The following is a 19,592-nucleotide window of genomic DNA, read 5'->3' on the forward strand; positions in this document are numbered from 1 at the left end:
TATGACTGATTAATGTTATTTGTGTAACGGTAGCAGTGCTACATCTCATCTTTCCAAAATGTTATATTTCTCCTTTTATTCTATAATCTTTTATTTCAATTCTGTTACTTCACTGTTATTATAACAGAAGTTTCCTGAGTGTGTCATTTGCACTCATTTACTACGTGGTGTAAACACAATCCCATCTTCTGTTCATATTGAATCCTGAAGGGAAGATATAAAATACTCGCATTGGAGCTGTGATATCATTAGAGTGAGGACTAGCATCACTATCTTTAGCCTGAGTCACACTCCAACCCCACCCCATCTCTAGCCTTAGCCCTCATCTCTTTTTGCCCAATCTGTATGTTCGTCCCTCTGCCTCAGGCTTTAAGAACTGTGAGACTGGCCTAAATAGCCGAACACTTCACAGATGAACAGCTCCAGTAATGGGCTGTGATTGACCTCGACAGCCATCTCTGAGAGGATTCTCTGGGGTCTGATCTCCAGATTACCTGCCTTGCTACATACATACACAAAACATGATGAGAGTAGCTGCCTTGGTGATTAAGCACACTATTGTGGAAGTCACTGGGTGCTTAAACAAACAAACACTTGGGATAACGTGTTTTGGTCGAGTTTCATGCCCTTGATTCTAAAATTGAATGGCAAGACTCATTTTAATTTGCATGAGGCAAAGCCCAATGAGTAAGTCCTGTTAAATTCTCATACTCCTTAGAATTGTATGAATGCACACTCCCAGACATTATCTGAAGTAGCTACTTGTCTCTTCATTTATTCACAGTCATCTCTTGTGAAATTTTGATCAGGTCCCAACAGCTGAAGAGCTGGTCACTTCATTTATGACATTTCCCTGGTAAATTGCTTTCTGAGGTTTCTCCCAAGCATGTACAATAAATGTATTTTTAGTACCATTTTGTCTACTGTAGATCTATCAGCCAGAAAAAGTTCAGGCAGCAGCTTAAAGCCATCAAGTTTCTGCCTGAAACCAAGCCAGACTGTTGATTTAACACTCTATGGAGTGAGTGAACACATGCAAAGGAGGGGAAAAGAGCATGATAGATGGACATATGAAAGTACGGCAGTCCTTTGAAAGATTGTAATGGAGGAGGCTACCAAGGGAGATCCCACTTCAGTTCACACCCCATCTACAGTGTCAGTGCAACCCATTCAAAGGCTATCATTTCAGTAAAGAGGCAAACATAGCATGTGTAGCAATTTCTCTGCATTTGCACGTGCATGCACTGACCAGTGAGTATAATGGAATGCATTCATGTGCTCAAGTCGAACGGTCAGATCAAAGTCAGGTGGTGCTTCAGTGCCACCTGCTCTCATTAGTCTTTGGGTCTGCAGACTCGAGGTACTGTAGAACCCCACCTGTTTCTGACTGCTGTGGACAGGCCTCTCAGGACACTTACATAAATGGGCACAAATACACACCAACACTTATATATAGGTTTGCATGAAATGTCACTATAATGCATGCAACATATACGTAGTATCTGCTCTCCTATAATAAATATGTTTAGACTTAATTCAGAATAAACTCTGAAGCAGTTTCTTCCCCCCATTTGTCTAATTTTAAAGCAGTAATTGAGAAGAAAACAGCTTTAATAACTATTAGGGAACTAAGTGTGTTCAGTATTACAGCACTTTGGGAATTTGCACAGGATTAATTCCATGTAGCTTTCATTATTCCCTTCAATATGTTAAAATTGAGATTAAAGATCACTTTGTTCCTCTATTCTCCCTGCTCCCATGGTATGGTAAAGAGATCAAAACTGAAGGGCTTTATAGGGAACATCTTTAACATTTGCTCTGCTCTCAGTGTGCTTGATTAAATGTAACATTTTGAGATCCCAGAGTTCTGAGAAAAGCATAAATCATTGTCTCGCAGCTGCTGCCGTGCCTAGGGAAAACACATGCTATCCCTCACAGACTCACACTCTCCCTCTCTCTTCTACAATCATAAAACTCACTCGAGCCATTGGTCCCTCCCTCCTCTGCTGAAATCACAATGGTAAAGTGAGTGTGTGTTTGGGGTGGGGGACACCTGCAGGCTGCTGCTTGCCCCACGGTTGAGCATAAACCCCAGCTCCTCACACGCCCTCTAGCCCTTTACTCTTGCACACTAGCCCCATCCAAGGCCCCTTAGTCCTTCCCATCCATCAGTGATGACAGACCCAAGACTGAGCCAAAAGCACATAGTCAGCCAGCCAGCCAGCCACTGTCCAGGGATCAAAATGATCAAACTGTCTCTTGAGTACCAGTGATAATTTACACTCAAAGTAGCACTAGAGGTCACTGTGAATGACATGGCCAAGGATTTCTGGTCCCAGTCACTAAAGGCACTGCTCTACTCTTTTTAAATTCAAAAATAATTTATAGATCTAATATCAGAGGCATCCATTCCAATGCATGCTGGTGAATGATGACATGTCCCTGGCTCTCAACTAGGCCCATGTGGAAGAAAAACCTATGCCCTTCTGATCCTGAACCTGGATTGCTGTCTGCTGTGACTTAAAAGCAGCTACCTCACTTGCAGACTTGCCCTGCAGACTTGCATGTTTCCATTGTTGATTTATTACAATAGTTTATCTTTTATTTATTTAATTAAAAAGTGGCGCTGATATATTTTATTATTCATGTCTCATAATGCTTTTAAAGTTTTGTTATTTCAGAAGAAAAGAGCATGAAAAGGATATTGTGGCTATCTGGGTCGACTAATCAACTTGGAGAAAGCCTGTGGGACCGTCATGTTGTAATCTAAAGGGTTAATGGCGAGAAATAAAATTACTCGACCATTTTGGATCCATAAAAGAGGACACTTCAAAGCAGAGCTGCTTAGTTCTTCTGCGTAAAAACCCACGCCTTTAATTGTGTTTAATTTATTAGAATGTTCCAACCTCAGCTCTGTTAAATAAAAACACATTATTCCCGATCTGCAGGAGTTCTACAAGTGTACAGGGACTCCCTCCAACCGCCGACCATAGCCACCCAACCCACCCTCTTCATTTTCTAAGTAAATTGGAATTTTGTTTTAGTTCACTGGTAAACAATTAGACAGAAAACAGATGTCACTGGCCATATTTAAAAGCTACTCATCTCCTTAGATTAACTTTGTATAAAAGAGTTATAAGGAGTGAGAGAAAGAATGAGACAATTAAACGTGTCAAAGCTTTCATTAAAATACTGGACTACAAATAATTCAAATAAAACAATATATCAAAACAACCAATTTATCTTTACTTTAACACTGAAAATGAACATTTCCCAACATCCCCCCTGGAGATATGAGCCTTTCCGAGCCTTGAGAAATTAGAAGGTGCATGGCATTGAGGAAATGGCTTCTGGGATGAATTAAAGGATCTATAAGGAAAGTGCTGTTGATTTTCAGAGCCTGTCAAAAGCTCTAAGAAATGAGACAATGCAGAGATCACTCATACATAAAGGGGCAGAGGCAAAATACGAAAAAGCAAGACTTCTCTTGACTTATAATCAACTGCAGTCAATCAAATAAAGGTATATGAATGTATATATATTTAAACACTTCACTGACTACACACTGGTAGCTTAATGGCAATTACCCCCATTCCCCCCCTCCCCCGTTATGCTTTGAGAACTGGGCAGAAATCGCTCATAACTCTGCTGTGTTTTCCACTGCATCCTACTGTCAGGAGTCAGCTTTTCTCCCTACCCCGGTCGTATACTCAGTGTATAATGATCACACTTTAGGAATTTGGTAAATGGACTCAGCAGAACCACATGGGAAGAATAAAGTGTGTTTGATGCCAAGACCAAGTGCTCCAACAACTGAGGAATGTCATGATCACAAAATGTTGAACCTCTGAGCTAGCCCTGTGGGAGCAAAGTGTCCAGCCTATTTAGAGCAGTGCCACACCACCTTTCATCTCTTGCTGAATGAGGCGTTGCATCCATCATTCTATTAACATTGCTATAACAGGCTCCTAGTCACCCTCTGGATGACAGCAGGGACATGGGACATGTGGGCTAACCAAAGGCTTTGATGTAAGCCTGACCACCATACAAAACACAGAGCTTTAAGAGACACCCCAAAACCCTGTGTACACACACAAGTGTTATCCTCAGCAGCATGTTAGGAAAAATACAGAGAATGAGAAAAACGTTCCACGTGTGGTAAAGTTGTTACCTTACAGTCACACGCTGCTGACCCCCAGCTTTCACTACACATTTGATTATTAGATCAATTAGATGTCTAGGGCATTAATCGTTTCAATATTCCAAAAACAAAAGTGATTGATCTGAGACTGAAATGCACAAGGGGCGAAATACAGCTCTATCTTTGGTAGCACACACACACACACACAATGTTTGTGATTCTCATTATCAAAGGGGTGAAAGCTATTTGCAAATATGGCACATATCACAGCTGATTTGTGGCTTTTCTCCGTCATTTAGACACATGTGAGTGACACATATTTATATAAGTAATATGAAGGTAAACATGCCCCAAGTCTGAATGGCAGCCAGTTAACTGACTGATGAATCCCACACTGTTAAATATCGTATGTCCGAAAAGAGACAATAGAGACGTTCAGACAGTGAGAGAGAAAAAAAAAAAAGAGCGATCTGAACTCAAAAGACAGGGGGGGAAAAAGAAGAGAGGCAGTGATGAGAAGTAGCACAGACCTGCACTGCTCCACATCTGCTGGAGATATATTCAGTTCTTCTGGGAGTCAGCCCCCCCACCTCCTTTTACCTTCATCTCCTTTCGCTCTCCCACTCTCTTTGCTTCCTTTTGGTCTTCTGGTTTGTGTTCAGATCAGGTTTTAATATTCAAAAATATGTACTGCCTTTATGAGCCATGCTTTACTGAAATAATATGGTCTCTAAATCACAGTAATGGTTTGAGGCCGCGGACTAAACAGAGTTTACCAGAGCTCCTAAAAGTATCTATCTACTACATGTCTGAGTGATCATGTACGTAATCGATGGAAGAACATCTCGTCGGAAACACTGATTTTAAAAATCTGCCTTTCTGTCACTGTAACATTCAGGAAATGTATTCAATGACTGTCCTCACATTTATCAAACCATTACCTCTCTAAGAAATGTCAGCCTGCCTTTTATTTGCAATTTACAGCAGTGTCCTGGCACTTGGTTTACTAGAAATGGGACAGTAAATGATAGAGTGAAATTTAAAGAGCAATACAGTGCCTGGTTAGGGATGACCTCCAAAATCTACTGTCTCTAAACAATAGTTTTCTTCTTACTTTCCTGCACCCTTAGGTACAACTGCATCTTCTTCTCACAGTTTAAACTACCTGAGGAGAGCTCTATACACACCTCAGAGCTGACATGTTTAAGGCCTGAGCCCTGATATGATTCAGGAGTTGGCGGTTTGCACAAATCAAGGCTACACAATGAATCTCTGTAGTCCGGTATTAAAAGGAATGTACAACTGTGATTCTGAAGACAACTCTGAAAACAAATGGAGCTGTATTGTTTTACCTTGTCACCCCAGGCTTCTCCTGTATCTGATCTTGGGATCTGATCTTGGGAGAGGGTTGCAGGAAAACAGCCCAGAATGTACTTTAAGGCCCCTACTGTGGGCTTTTAGAAACTTGGGAGTGGCTAAAGGCCATGACATAGTAGAGACTGTCCCATACTTCGAGAGGTATCAGTTTTTCTCGGGAAGAACGTTTTTTTTAAGTTGACGGTATGAAGAATATTAATAACACACTAATATCCGTGGTCATATCTATTTCTAGAAGCTCATACAGAAAAATGAGGGCATCCTTGGCGACATGTACAGATGTGATGATTAATATCCTACTTACTAAATCAAGCACTGCAGCACTTTAAATTTTGGAATTGGTTTGCATTTTTAGCTCTTTGGAAAGGCTACTGAATAATCCCACTCCCTCTCTCAAAAGGCACATGCATGCACCCACACACCCTCACAATGACACAGGAAACATAATCTGTGGTCTAGGGATGCAATCAAAACTGCAACCTGACATCAGAGCAGCCGTCAACAGCAATCCTCAAGTGGTTAGCTGTTGTTAGCCAGCTCAGCCCAGTGCTGACAGAGACTAACTGCTGTTTAGAGAAATCACACTGCCTGAAAAGAGATGCAGGGCTGCCAACCCTGCTTCAAGGACAGCAGAGTGGGAAACACTTATCGGCTTTACTAAACAAATAACTGAAAGGGGGCACTACATGACATTATGAGAGGAAGGAAAATATGACAACCTAAACAAATGGAGACTCCTGAATTAGATCACCAATAGTGCAGATATAATCAGTGCCTGTAACAAACCCAAACACCAAAACCACAACCAGAAAATGAACTAAAACCTGATTTATAAATGAAGGGTGGGGAGGGGTGGAGAGGAGCGGAGAGGAGAAAAGAGGGTAATCCATACATTTAAAACACTTATACCTGAGTTCCTGCAATCATCTCCTTGCTGAGGGACCTGAATAGAAAATGCCAGCAGGTCAGGGGCCAGCAAAGATTCAGGCTTGCGAATCTCATTAAGCCAGCGGCTCATATGTAGTTCTTTAGTGTCAGATGGACCCTGAATCAGAGGAACCAGCTTCTCCTTCACTCCCTCTCCTGAACCTGAAAGACAAGAGTAATAGTTTGTAATATTTTACAAACTCTCCACTTCTCCAAATCAAGCTATAATGACTCCCATAAATTGGAAAGCATTTCTGAAATAGGAATGACCAAATGTACACATAAAATAAAACATTTGTAAATGTTTCATGTATTAAAAACAGCCCTTTATTTGAACTTCCTTGTGATTCACCTTGAAGTAACTGCAACAGCACTATTTGGTTGCTATACAGAAGGCAAAAGGCCTAATAACGAATTATGAATTATTATTATTATGACCACTCCTATGCACCAGTAAAGCCATGTTTTGTTAATTTTTCACTTTAGTTGAAGAGCTCATAGTCCAAAAGAACAACTTTGCCCTCCATCGTCATTTTCACTCCTTATGTGCACATATTTTTGTGACTCTACAATAAATGGTCATTTTAAAATAAGGGCATTAACTGCACATGGTTTGCTTGTATTTCTATATTGACAGCTGCAATAGATCTACTAATCTGACCCACATCATGTGCAGCTTGACCTTGTGAACTCTGTGCTATGACACTAGCTCCAATAACATCCTTGCCATCAAAGACATGGCCACAGCCCAATGACAGCGCCCCAGGAGAAAACAGCAACTGAATCACATAGCTGGATAGAAATCAACATAAAGACTGAGCAGGAAAACGAGAGGGAGCAAGACAGAGTAGAGTGTGTAAAAGCATAAGTTAAAGAAAGTAAAAGAAGAGTCTAGTCTGTCTCACTCTTTCCCTCCTACACAGGCAGTAAAGTTTTAACAGGGCACAGCTGCACACACCTGGGGTCCTGGCGCACACTTTTACAGCTCCCACGGTTCCTGAGGCACATTTCACCGTCGCACGGCTGCAGAACTTCAGCTCCAGGTTTTGGACCGAGCCTTCGAGAGTCGGTGACGGGCCTGGATATTTCACACCTAATAAAAAAAGTGAAAAAAAGTGAAAATGAACTGCAGTCCGGCAGATTTAAGCACCGCTTCTGTGACTTAGTTAAACACCTGATTGTCCTTTAATTGTTCTTGACCAGCTAGTTGCTCTTAAACAAAGAAATCAAGAAAAGGTGTCCTCTGTTTTCAACAGTATTACTGATAGCGCATGTCTTTGACATATAATCTGAATTAAAATACATTTGCATATTAAGGTCAGCTATAAACCACGACAAACGACACTGGGCAATTTTTCTAAAATACATGATGCACCTTCTCAGTTTTAAAGTTTACGCCAGTCCATACTTAAAGTTATTATTTTCTTTAATGTTATATCTTCTTCTGAGTACAAGCGGACAGGGTCTGAAAATTTATAGAGGTTATCTTTGTTTATTATTGCAATTTTTGTTTCCTGTGAAAACTTTTAGATCATTTTGGATACAAGACAGTCTGAAATCACACCCACACTGCTACGCCTAAAAATCATGATAAAAAGAGATCTAATTAACTTGTTGTGAGTAATCGTTTATTTCCAAAACAATATTCCATGTAGTCACGCTTGTATTCAGCTTAGTGTCAAGTACAGCTCACTTCACACCAGCATTACATCACAGGAGCCTCAAGTGTTCCTCACTCTATGATTACTTCTCTTAATGGCAGCCTAGTGTGGAAGAACCTCCTGTCTTCCATCTTTCCAAAATGAAACTGTTTGCAATGTGACAAGGAATTACATATTCTCTATTATATGTCAGTGTTATTTCTATGGTGAGAGGCTATTTCAAACACATAACAGGAGAAGCAGGGAGACGTAGCTGGATGACTAAAAGATACTGTGGAGTTAAGGAAGTTATGTGCCAAACCGCCTGTTGAGAGAGGAGAGGAGGATCCATTCATCACATGCTACATTCTTCCAGTAAGCTGGAACTGTCCAAGGGAATCACATTTAATTCTTGCATCACCTGTTCCAATAAGGCTTTCCTTCTCAAATAATCCTCTCATACAGTGATTGTGCTTTATTTCCTACAAGTGTCCACAGCACTTTTTCAGTTGAGTTTACAACTTACTGGGGCTTTTTCTGTCGTGTGTTGGCCAAGGGACGGCAAAGTCACTGAGCAAACGGCAAAAAAGGTTCAATATCAACATAAATAAACTCAAGTTTAGCATACAAAACACTTTCTACTGCAAATCTCACACACACACACACACACACACACACACACACACACACACACACACACGTACATACAAGTGCTTCATTCTATGCAAAAGCACTTTTAACTTAATGTTCACTCACACCAATGGATGCTTGAAGGGCAACTCGAGGTTTGGTAACTTGCCTCCACTGAATCATCCCTTTGCAAATATGCAAACTTATGTCTAGATTTGGTCACTTACTCAGCCCAGGATGAATACAACCTTAGATAAGTGTAGGACGAGCTCTACTTCCTGAGCCACTCTACTAGTTTTATCCTCTCAAACTCTTTTGTATACACACAGATATTATACAACAAATTTCCTTCTTACACAGGTGATTGAAAAATCTAAACACTGTATAACCAGTGCTAAATTGGATGGGCTTTACACCAACATAGCACACAGTATTTTTCTGATCAACTAAAAATTCAAATGTAGTTTCACCGTAAATCAGCAGTGTGAAGTAGGGCATGTTTGAGTAGTCACACACATAGCACACTTAACCGGGGAATTATTGAAAATTGCTAAAAAACTCTAACCACTGACTTCCCTCCTCTCTCTCTCTCAGACAAATTGCCCATCAACCTCTTCACCTGCTGTCTAAGAGGCCCTCCGTGAGACCAGATGGAAGATGGTTATGTTAATAACCCTCCTTCTGTCTCTCTGTCTCCCACTTAATATATCTGCAGGTCAAACAGAGCAGTGCTGTACAACCACTCTGTGCATAGCTGCCTTATTCTGTTTAGGCTGAGGCTGTAATACTGGCAACCAGTAATATATATCTTTGTCTTGGAGCCACTTTCTATTTACACTGCAGTACAGTGTATATAGTTCTTTTAAGTAGATGGTAATGCCCAATGTAAACCTTGTAAAATAAAACAACACCACTCTCAAAATCTTCAGCATGCTCTATTGCAAACTAATGGCATCCAAATGATGAGCGTGATTTTGCTCTTTATACGGTTTCTTTCCCACTCCTAATTTTAACCTAAGAATCAGCAGAGCTGCAGAGTCGGCACCTTAATTATCAACCAAACACTAATCAGTGAGTCTGTGCTCCACACAACCAAGGGGGTGTCCCAAGTACACAATTTCAGTAATCTTATCTTCTATCTTTCTATATGTTTTTTTAAACCAGGGAAGCAACTTTGGTCTTCAAAGAATGTATGTGAAAATTCCCATAGATTTATGTTCATATGGATACGCGTGTATATACATGAAACACTGATTTCTAGATTAGTTCATGTGGCCAAGGACCAGAGGGAATGACTAAAAGTGATATATGTACTACATAAAGTTAGGTTCACTTCTCCCACTAGAAACAATATAGTATAGTATAATATGTATTTGTCATAAAAACATTGCCCAAGACATTTGGCTTTATCACTGAGTGTATCTGAGTAAACCTAAAAACACATGACCCATCTACCCTGAAAGAGTAGCCTATTCATGGAGAATGAATAACCAGACTCAGTGACCATTTGGCCTTTTTCAACACAGCACTAAAAGAAAAATGACATCAACAATGATGAGTTGCCCCGACTGTTCCCCAGAGCTTGGACAAGACGAAGATGTTAAAAGTGCAAGCCAATCTGTAATATGACAAGGGCCTTTTCTTCTACTCTGTGTTCTCTTTGATAAATGGCACTAGAGGTATCACTATAACATATCCCCTTGCCCACATAGATGTCCTAAGGGCACTGTGCACCTGCTGGGTTGGTGGTTGTTGCATGGGGGAGCTCTAAGCAATGTTTTGTCCAGCTGTTAGGACTATAAAATGTGGGGTACACAGAAAGAGTAAAAACACAAGGGTAGGTAGTTTGTTGGCTTAAACAGCAGTATCCCGTGTGATTCATGTGTGTATGTTGGGTTAGAGTGTGTATAGAGTGTGTCAGTGTGACTGACTGAGTGAGTGAATGTGTGTGGTACTGTTACTCGTCAAGCAAAGGCAGGTGCAAGAAGTACATAAACACACAGCTAGGGGCCAGAGAGTATGGCACTCCATCAAACACTAAGGGCGCAACTGTGGGCAGCTGGATTTGCCATAGAAAACACCAATGAGAAAGTGCGGAGAAGATGAAGGGAAGGGGGCCTGAAAGTCAATAAAGAGGGGTAGAAAGAGCTGATGCAAAAAAGCAGAATGCACACACTAACACATGCACCGTATGGGAGGTGGAGGGTACTTTCTTTACTTTCTGCATACCTCAATAGTTGGCGTGTCCATGGTTCAGTATATATGTGCAGCACATCTGCAGGCTTGAAAGCCATGCTTTACACATTCCAACATGTCCTGCTCTCACAGCTTTGGGGAAGGCTATGGGAAAGTTGTCTGCCTACAATGGTGGACCAGGCAATATTCTACCTCAAGATGCGAACCATTTCTTTTAGTCTATATTCACAAAACCCAGAAATAGTTTTACTTTCATTTATGATGCTATATAAAAAAAAGGTTTATTTTTCCTGTTCTTCAAATACTACACCATATAACAAGTCTGAAAAAAATCCCAAGACAGACAAAAAAAGAGATAACGATACAAAATACAGTAAAAACCAAGCTATAGGACTTGTGCTAGAACAACTATTAAAAGCTGTGTTTTGATTACCCTCCCTCTTTGCAGCTACATACTCCATGCATTAATGACCAGCTTTATGTGTGATGGAAACAAGTTAAAAAAAGGATGTAAATTATCTCAAAACCATAAAGGGCAGGTGAAAAGACAAAGACAGACAAAGAAGGGGAAAGAACCTAAAGTATTAAAACCTCCAAGGTTGGCAACGGGCCCACAGCAGCTAGGGGGCTGACAGAAAAAGAGGTAGACATAGACAAGTTGGGTAGCCTGAAAGCAGCCAGCTGAGCCATTAAGTGCTGATGCAGAAACAATAACTGTCTCTCCTAAGTCAGGAGGGAAGCAGTAGAAGCAGTAAGTAGGAGCAGGTCTGCTGGCATCTTGCCCAGAACTGACACACAGCAAAAATGCAGACACATGCTGAGAGAGTGGGACAGGAAAACAGACAAGGTGAACCAGTAGTGGTTTGTTATGCAGTTAAAACTAAAAGGAGAGCAGCTTTGTTACTCAAACAAAGGTCTGCATTAGAGAAAGAAAAACATCGAGTTACTACGATAACAAGAACTGATTTTTATGATAGTAAAAATGACATTGAGGTACTTTTGGGGGATGCATTAAAAGTTCATTATGGTTCCATCAGAGAATCTTTCTTATGAAATTGCGTTGATATGACACGTGTTGTGATTTAACACAACATAAATAAAAATAAACTGAGCTGAGCTAAATCATAATTGATATTTGAAGGGATTGCAGTTAGAAAAAAAAATATCACAACTACTATTTAGCACAGGTTAAAGCTGTAAGAATATCTGCACACAGGAAGAATATGCATGTTTGATTTCAAACAGATGTAAACAACAACAACAGCTGTTTGTAGATAGATGAAGGAGCTGGGCAGTTTATATAACCAGTAATTGCTGCCAGAGTTTGGGTTGTTTTTTGAGGGGGGCTTTGCATATTAGGAAGAATTGCTTTTTGTTTTGTTTTTTTTAAAGTTGGGTGGTGAGACAGAAAACAGAAAAGCAATCCAGCAAGTGTCTGTGAACAAAAATAATGGGTTTCCTTACACATATGACAAAATCCCAGTCAAGCTGCTCCTACCTCACTGAATGAAGGTTACAGCGGTACTGGTGTGTGCAAGCGGTACTCGCTCCCTATAACCGTCATGGTATAAAGACAATGATGGGGTATAAGTGCCGGTGGTAGCAGAAGCTGGGGGTCTAATTTTCTTGATTTCCATCCCCTCCAGGTGCTGCTGGCTTTTCTGTCGGCCCACTGAAGCAGTGACACATGTTCTCCACACATTCAAACTGTGGTTCTCTCTGCCACTGAATTACCACAATTAAGGAGTCTTCATGCGGAAGCAATTTGGCCAATACTAATGTGCCTAGGCAGTGAGGTTTGGAAGACAGTGGTTGGATGGGGTTGGGGTGGTGGGGGGGTTGGGAGGAAGGGGATCAAGAGCAAAACTGAAGGGAGAGTTATAAAAGAAGTAAGATGAGGGAAAGAGAGAGAGTGTGAGAGAAAAGGGGGCGACAGATGTGCTAAATGTGATAGACAAACATGTGCCGTGACATAGAGGATTCCCCCATTGCCACTTGTAAGGAAATAATTAGTCGGTGGTAAGATAGGTCATTAAAACACAGTTCTGGTTGAGAAGGTCTGCCTCTCAATCTCCCATATCCCCAGCCTAATGCTGCTCTGACAAATTTGGTTAGCATAAGAAACAGGGGCATTCTAGCTTTGAAGCAGATGCCAGGATGGAATACCAGTGTGGTTTCACCATGAGAGATGCTCGAAACTACAGACCACAGCTAATGACGCTAAACCAGTCCCCTCTATTGCTGAAATCCAACTCTGGATTACTATCCGTTCTCTCTCACACTCTCTAGATCTCTGCATCTCTATAGCTTATTCTTGTCCTCTTTCACAAGCTTTTCCCTCCTCACTCCACTTCCCTTATGAGGGGAGAATTAAAGAGAAAACGAGCAGAGCATTCTTGTTTATCAATAATCCAACGAGATCAATATTTATGTCTGAGCTTTGCAGAGGCTGACTGTGTCTGTGTGTGGTGGTAGCCAAGACGTGACTGGGGTTTTGGTGCTGCTGAGACACTTCAATGGGAGTTACAGTGGAAATTTACGGCTCTGTGACGTGGAGCTATGTGCTCAGTCGGCACTAGTCACTACCCTCAGATGGGGCGGTTGGCTCACAGCAGGGAGCCAGCTCTGCAGACACTACCAGATGACATAAATACAAACAGATTTATTTGAGGCTGTCATTGATTGGTAACATTCAGAGAGTCTGCTGCAAGAGCTTTAAAGTCTATTAGTCTTTTAGTGTGTTTCATTTAAAGTCTCAGAGATGTTCTTCCCTTTAGTGTGTGCGCTTGTATTTAGTTTTTATTAAGAATTACCTATCTCTGTTATCGAAACATTATGCTGAAATATGTGCAATGTCTCTCTTTTGATTTTTATTCTTCATCAAAGGCTCTAATAGCTTTAATGTTTACAATCAGTACACAACACAACAGTCTTTAAATAATCTATACTTTCAAAAAACTGTTCACACTTTGGGCTCTGTTTATTACATCATCTGTAGGTGACATATTTTAGAGGCCAAAAGGGAGTCTATGTGGGATTTTCATATCATATTTCAGTTTAACACTTCAGGGAGAGATGAGCTCATTATCCCAACTCTAATGGGCAAAAGCTTAAATCTGTAGAAAATGTTCTTATCCCATGTGTGGCATGCTTGGCAGTAATCAAGCTTCTAAAAAGTGTAGTAGTTCTTTAAATTAAGCACTAATTCAAGTACTATAGTGCGTGTCAATGCTCAGTTGGATTTAGTGTTCAAGTAAATTATACCATCCAACATTCATATCAGAGAAGGAAGAAATAAGTCAAAACTCAGAATTCCACATTCTGCACTGGGACCGTCCATGTTCTTCAACATGCCTGGAATCACATCTCATTTCCCATGATAGAAAAAGTGAGCTACAATTCAAACAAACAAGGGGAAGAAACTACTTGGCGGAATTTCAGCTAACTTCTGTGGACGGTATGAGGAAAAGAGGCATGATAAATGGACAACCATGGTGAGAAAAGACAAGCATGATGTCCCCCTATGAATGCTTAAGCTCACCAAACCAACTTTGATGTGGAAATGCGTATGCGTATAGATATTTTGCATCTGTGCATACATGTGAAAAGCAGTTTAGTGAAAGTTACGCTTGATATGTTATTGCAACCAGACCTCAGGCACTTCCTGGCGCTCTCATCCCATTAAACGTATAAATTTTCGCGTAATCCAATGTTTAATTGTGGGACTACACAGCAAACTTCTGCTTTGCATCGACTCCGCTGGCCTCTCTGATTAGCTCAGGACTAAAGTGAACAACAGAGAAAGAGCAGAATTCTTCATGAAGACACAAGAAAAGCAGGGAAGTCTGGACTGACTTAAAACATCATCACAATCTGCCAGGAGTGGAGCGAGCCCGTCTGTAGCTCATTGAAGTTTTCATTGACAAGAACCGTCTCAAGTTCCAGCCAAGATTTATTTATCAATTCTCTGATGCTGACACGACGTGTTTTTTATGTAAGGTTGCGTACGGATGAAAAAAATCCTTCTTTCTTTCTTTTCCTCCTGCTTTCTTCCTGTCCTGATGTCAATCCGTGAAGAAGACAAGTCGACAGGCAGAAATTTCTCTCAAACCAATAAGTTACCTCTTCAAAGAAATATGGATACTTGAGTGAGAGGCCAGGCCACGCTGAAACAGACATCTCAGGGTTTTCATTAAGCTTCTCAACCCTTTACTGACATTTGTGACAACCGCAGACCATAAAAAGGGCTGTTGTCCTTCCTTTCTTCACAGGAGAACAATCAAAAGAACTATCAAAACAATCTCCATGAGCTAAGTGTATGGGCTCATTAGATGACGGGGCAAAGCTGCATGTTCCTCTGACTTGTCTTGATTAATAGATGAGAAACATTAAGGTTGTGAGTAATAAGCCTGTGTCAGCCAAAATCTACACAGGAAAACAATGAAAAACTGAGAGAGTGCAACCTCCTGTGTTCAGTCTTATAGCCAGAAGCATGCTACCAACAGCTGCATTATTAGTGGCGCACAAGAGAAAAAAAACAGAGGAAGGAGGAGGTAGCAAAGACAGATGGGCAAATTCTGGGACCAGAAAACATAAAATCTAAAACATACGAGGCATCAGATTACACAGGTGACAGGACGATGTGAAAAGTTTTCCCCCCTCTTATAACAATGAGCTATTACCGATATTTATTGTGCTACAGCATCACAGGCAGTTAGATCACAGGGATATAAACTGCTGGCCATGACAAGAGCAGCCTTTTTCATGCAGTGCAAAAATGCGTAAAACTATTGTTGATGTGTCTCAAAGATCATGTTTGTTTCCAAGCAACGGGAGATATCAGTGTGAAGAAAAGCATAAGTAAGTCTCACTAATGTGACCCTGAATGGACTTGGCAGGTTTTTTTCCCCCAATCGTTTCCCCAGCTTTGTCCTGACCCCCCCCTCCTCACCTCACCATGGTAAGTGTAGGGAGAACTAAAAACAAAGGGCTTGTTTTAATAATGATACGGTTAAATGAGTGAGAGCATACGTCCCTTACTAACATTAACAACATGCCTGTAGTTGCTATGCAGTGAGAACATAGTCTTGATTATTTGCCTTAAATGGGATCATATGTTCAGAAACTAGCTAGCTATATATATATATATATATATATATATATATATATATATATATATATATATATATATATATATATATATGATCCATTTAAGATGGAGGTAGGAATACATTGCATTTGCAAATATGCACGATTCTCTGCCTGTGTGCCTAAACTGACACGCAATTAGGTGCCAGACCTGGGATTAATAAAGCAAGCCAATGACCAGTTGTATTTCTGGGCACAGTTGGCCCCACACTCTCACCCTCTTTATTTCATTCTGTCACTTTTCCCTTCAACCTTTATGTTCCTTTTTCTTTCATTTTTCATCTTGCTCATTATATCATTCACTCTCTCATCCTCTGTTCTTTTCCCCTCATGTCTGTCACGCTAAAGCTATGTCACAGCTCGTATATCACCCAGCAATCATCTAAAGCATGACTGGTGACCACCACCAACCAACTTTTACCAGACCTCCCTCTTTTTGTCGCAGTCCAGACCACCACAGAGCTCCAAGGCCGGAAAACCAGCTGTGGTAGCTACATTAAAGTTCAATCCATCAATGGTGGAAATGCCAATTTTATGCTAATTTAAATTGCTTTGATCTTTTATCTTTCAAATATAGCCTTGTAGAGTAAAATAAGGAAGTGAGAACCAAAGTTACAGTCAAGGGCAAAAGTCTGGACAGTAGAAAGTTTATACCGCTCACTTATAACTCAAATAAGACAAGTTAAAAAAATTACTTTTGAGCGTTTTAAACACCGCTCATGTTTAAAAGAGGTGCAGGAAAAAAAGAAAAAAAAACAAAAACATCCATTGTATAAAATGTAAATGAGCTGCTCAAAGGGTGTGCACTTGCGGTATATGGAATTGTTGCTCTGTCACAGATGTGACAAAGACAGAAATACTTAACTACACACACAGACTTGAATGAAAGCAGGAAAGGGCACAAGGCTTATTCATAATTATCATCTTTTTCTAATCAGGCTTTGTACCAGTGCTGAGTGTAAACTGGTTATTCATTCAGACATTTAATGAGACTGCTTTCAATAATATATCCTTGAGATGTCAGTAGAAATACATGTGAGAGCCTAATGTGGTCAGCAATTAGCAATGACAAAAAGAATCTGGGTGGATTAAACTTTTTCACTACCAAAATTAGACACATAAACACAATTCTTACGCACGGTGTATTTTACACTCACACAGAACTGCATAGAGTTGAGTAAGATGTGGGAGGTCACTGTGGTCAGTGTGTTGCCGAATCTGAGGTTAGCAGTGGGTAAAAGTATTGGTAGACAGGAATTACTGGCTACTACTATTACTGCTGCTGCTACTAAAAACCACAATAACATGCATAATGTATAAACATTAGAACACGCATATAACATAGAACCGGGAATTCTGACAATTACAAAAAAAGAGGAGAATACAAAAGAGGACCTAGTAACAAATCCAAAAAGAATTGGGAACAAAATAAAAGTTGTCAACAGAGAAGACTTAAAAGCATAAGAAAAAGACATAAATAAACTGAGATGAAGCTTAAAAGGGAAAAATACTATGTTCTAAAACAAAATATAAGTTATGAATGAGGAGTGAAGTAAAGTAGAGCCAAACCAACACAGCTGATGCTAACCTTCTGAGCACAAAGGCACATAGTCCAAGCGTGCATGCACTGACGCAAGCACATATGGGCACACACCTGTCCATTTTCAGCTAGAGATACCAATAATGACATACTGTTTGCTGCATAGCTCACCAATAAAATACAACACTAGTGTGGACTTCACTGGAATGCAAAGGAGAATCAACAGTCCCACACAGCTGTGTGATAAACCATGCAGACATGCAATCGAGTGACAAGGAAAATATAATTTTACGGTATGTTTTCTTATTTTACTCATATCTGGTCTTGTGAAACACAGATTACACTGGATGTGCTGTGCGCTGTGTTATTCCTGTAGTTGCCACTGAGCACCACAGTAACTCAAAGTATTACAAGTCCTAGCGGCTGTGTTCCAGTCAGCTGCAATGAATTTTAGTCTCTGAATGTTGCTCTTAATATTTTTGAATATTTTACAGTCTGTCAGTGCCTTGAGATTAAAACTGAAGCTGTTGAGTTTGCCCGTGAAATGCTGAAATGTGGAATTTCTTTTGGACAGTGAATTAATTCTCATACCTAAACGTTTCCCTCCCGCGAAGGACACTGACCATCTGTGTTATCAGCTAGACTTCAATATGAAACACCTTCCCCTATTGAAAAACTTTGCAACATCAAAAGAGAGAAGGGAGGACAAATTCCTAAAAGAATGAAAAAGCATATGTTCAAAGTGAACAGCGTTTGTTTGCCGTCTTCAGTTTTTAGCTTCAGCGTGTATCAGTTGTGTGCTGGCAATACCTTGATGAGTGCTACAGCAGTTGGGGACACGAGAACAATCTCATGGTTTAAACCCAAATCTTGTGTTGCATTAGATCTGCCACCTTTACCACAAATATCTGCAGCCAGTGAGCCAGTAAGTCACACTTACGGAAAAATAGCGGCTGGTGTCGCCGTGGCAAACTTTATTTTCTTACCAACCGCACAGCACACATCTCCCTTAAGGTATGAGTGTTCCCGAAATTGCAAAAGCAGATACAGTACTAGACATTTTTGGTTATATCATAGGAATTATTGCTGAGTATTTTCCCTACATATACTTACCCAGCACACCACCTATTCTCCTCAAGTCTCATGCCTTTTAAGCTCAAACTTACTTTTCTTCTAAGCCCCCACTGCTCCTTTTCTAGCCTGCCAGCACATGGACCAGATGTGCAAATGTTTCTCCATGTCGCTATTCAAGCCCCGTTCCAAGAGAAAGGCAAAATGAGGGGAGAGGAATATTTGACTTCACTCCACGGGAGACCAGCTTCATAAATTTTGGCGGCTACACAACGGTGAAAAAGGTAGCTTGGCTGGCTTGGCTGGGGGAGAATGTTGACGGCATACCAAACAACATGATCCTAATGAGTTGGAAAATCCCAGGCCCTCCAGAGGACTGTCCAGATGCTACCGTCATGAGAAACGCTACTGTTTTATTGAATTCAGACTCCCCTACCTTTCTTTAACAAGGGACAAAATTTATTATTTGACCATTAAGACACCCTAGGTGACATGAAGCATTTCAGAGTTAATTTGGTCTCAGCTGCAGGTCCAGCAGCCCACATTGGGCCACAATAAGACAAGTTGATCTTCAAGTGTCTCGCGTGAACTCGTGTATACTTGGAGAACTTCAGTTCTGGATACGTGCATGCCAATTTGCCCAGAGTTCAATGCTATCGAGTTGGCTTGTTTTTCCATCAGTGACAGTCTGACAAATGTACTGTGCCCTCAGAAATAACTGGAAAGGTTTTCATAAGAAAGTCAAATCACTTTTAATATTAGCCAGTTCAATATATCTTTCCTGACAATTTACTGGTACAAGTAAACAAAGGACGATAAATAAAGTTTGCGAGGATAAACGAGAGTTATCCTCAAAAAATGTTCAATAAATCAAGAACAACAATGAATGCCTTAACATCTAATACTCTGGTCTAAAAGAGAC

The 19,592-nt window shown here is 40.5% G+C and overlaps 1 protein-coding gene across 3 annotated transcripts in view; it reads right to left on the minus strand.

The window, feature by feature from the left end:
* The window catches only part of vps13b (vacuolar protein sorting 13 homolog B), a 297,571-nt gene that overhangs the window by 209,385 nt on the left and 68,594 nt on the right, over nucleotides 1-19,592 (minus strand). For all 3 annotated transcript variants that reach the window (XM_085290668.1, XM_085290669.1, XM_085290667.1), the window contains 2 exons: nucleotides 7,404-7,538; nucleotides 6,428-6,607 (listed from right to left, as the gene is read on the minus strand). In XM_085290668.1, the coding sequence (XP_085146794.1) occupies nucleotides 6,428-6,607; nucleotides 7,404-7,538 (315 nt within the window). The remainder of the gene's footprint in view (nucleotides 1-6,427; nucleotides 6,608-7,403; nucleotides 7,539-19,592) is intronic.

This window comes from Mchenga conophoros, linkage group LG11 (assembly GCF_057382185.1).
Source record: "Mchenga conophoros isolate Kocher_MC1m ecotype Shallow Benthic linkage group LG11, M_conophoros_male_GT1.1, whole genome shotgun sequence".
Classification (NCBI taxonomy): domain Eukaryota; kingdom Metazoa; phylum Chordata; class Actinopteri; order Cichliformes; family Cichlidae; genus Mchenga; species Mchenga conophoros.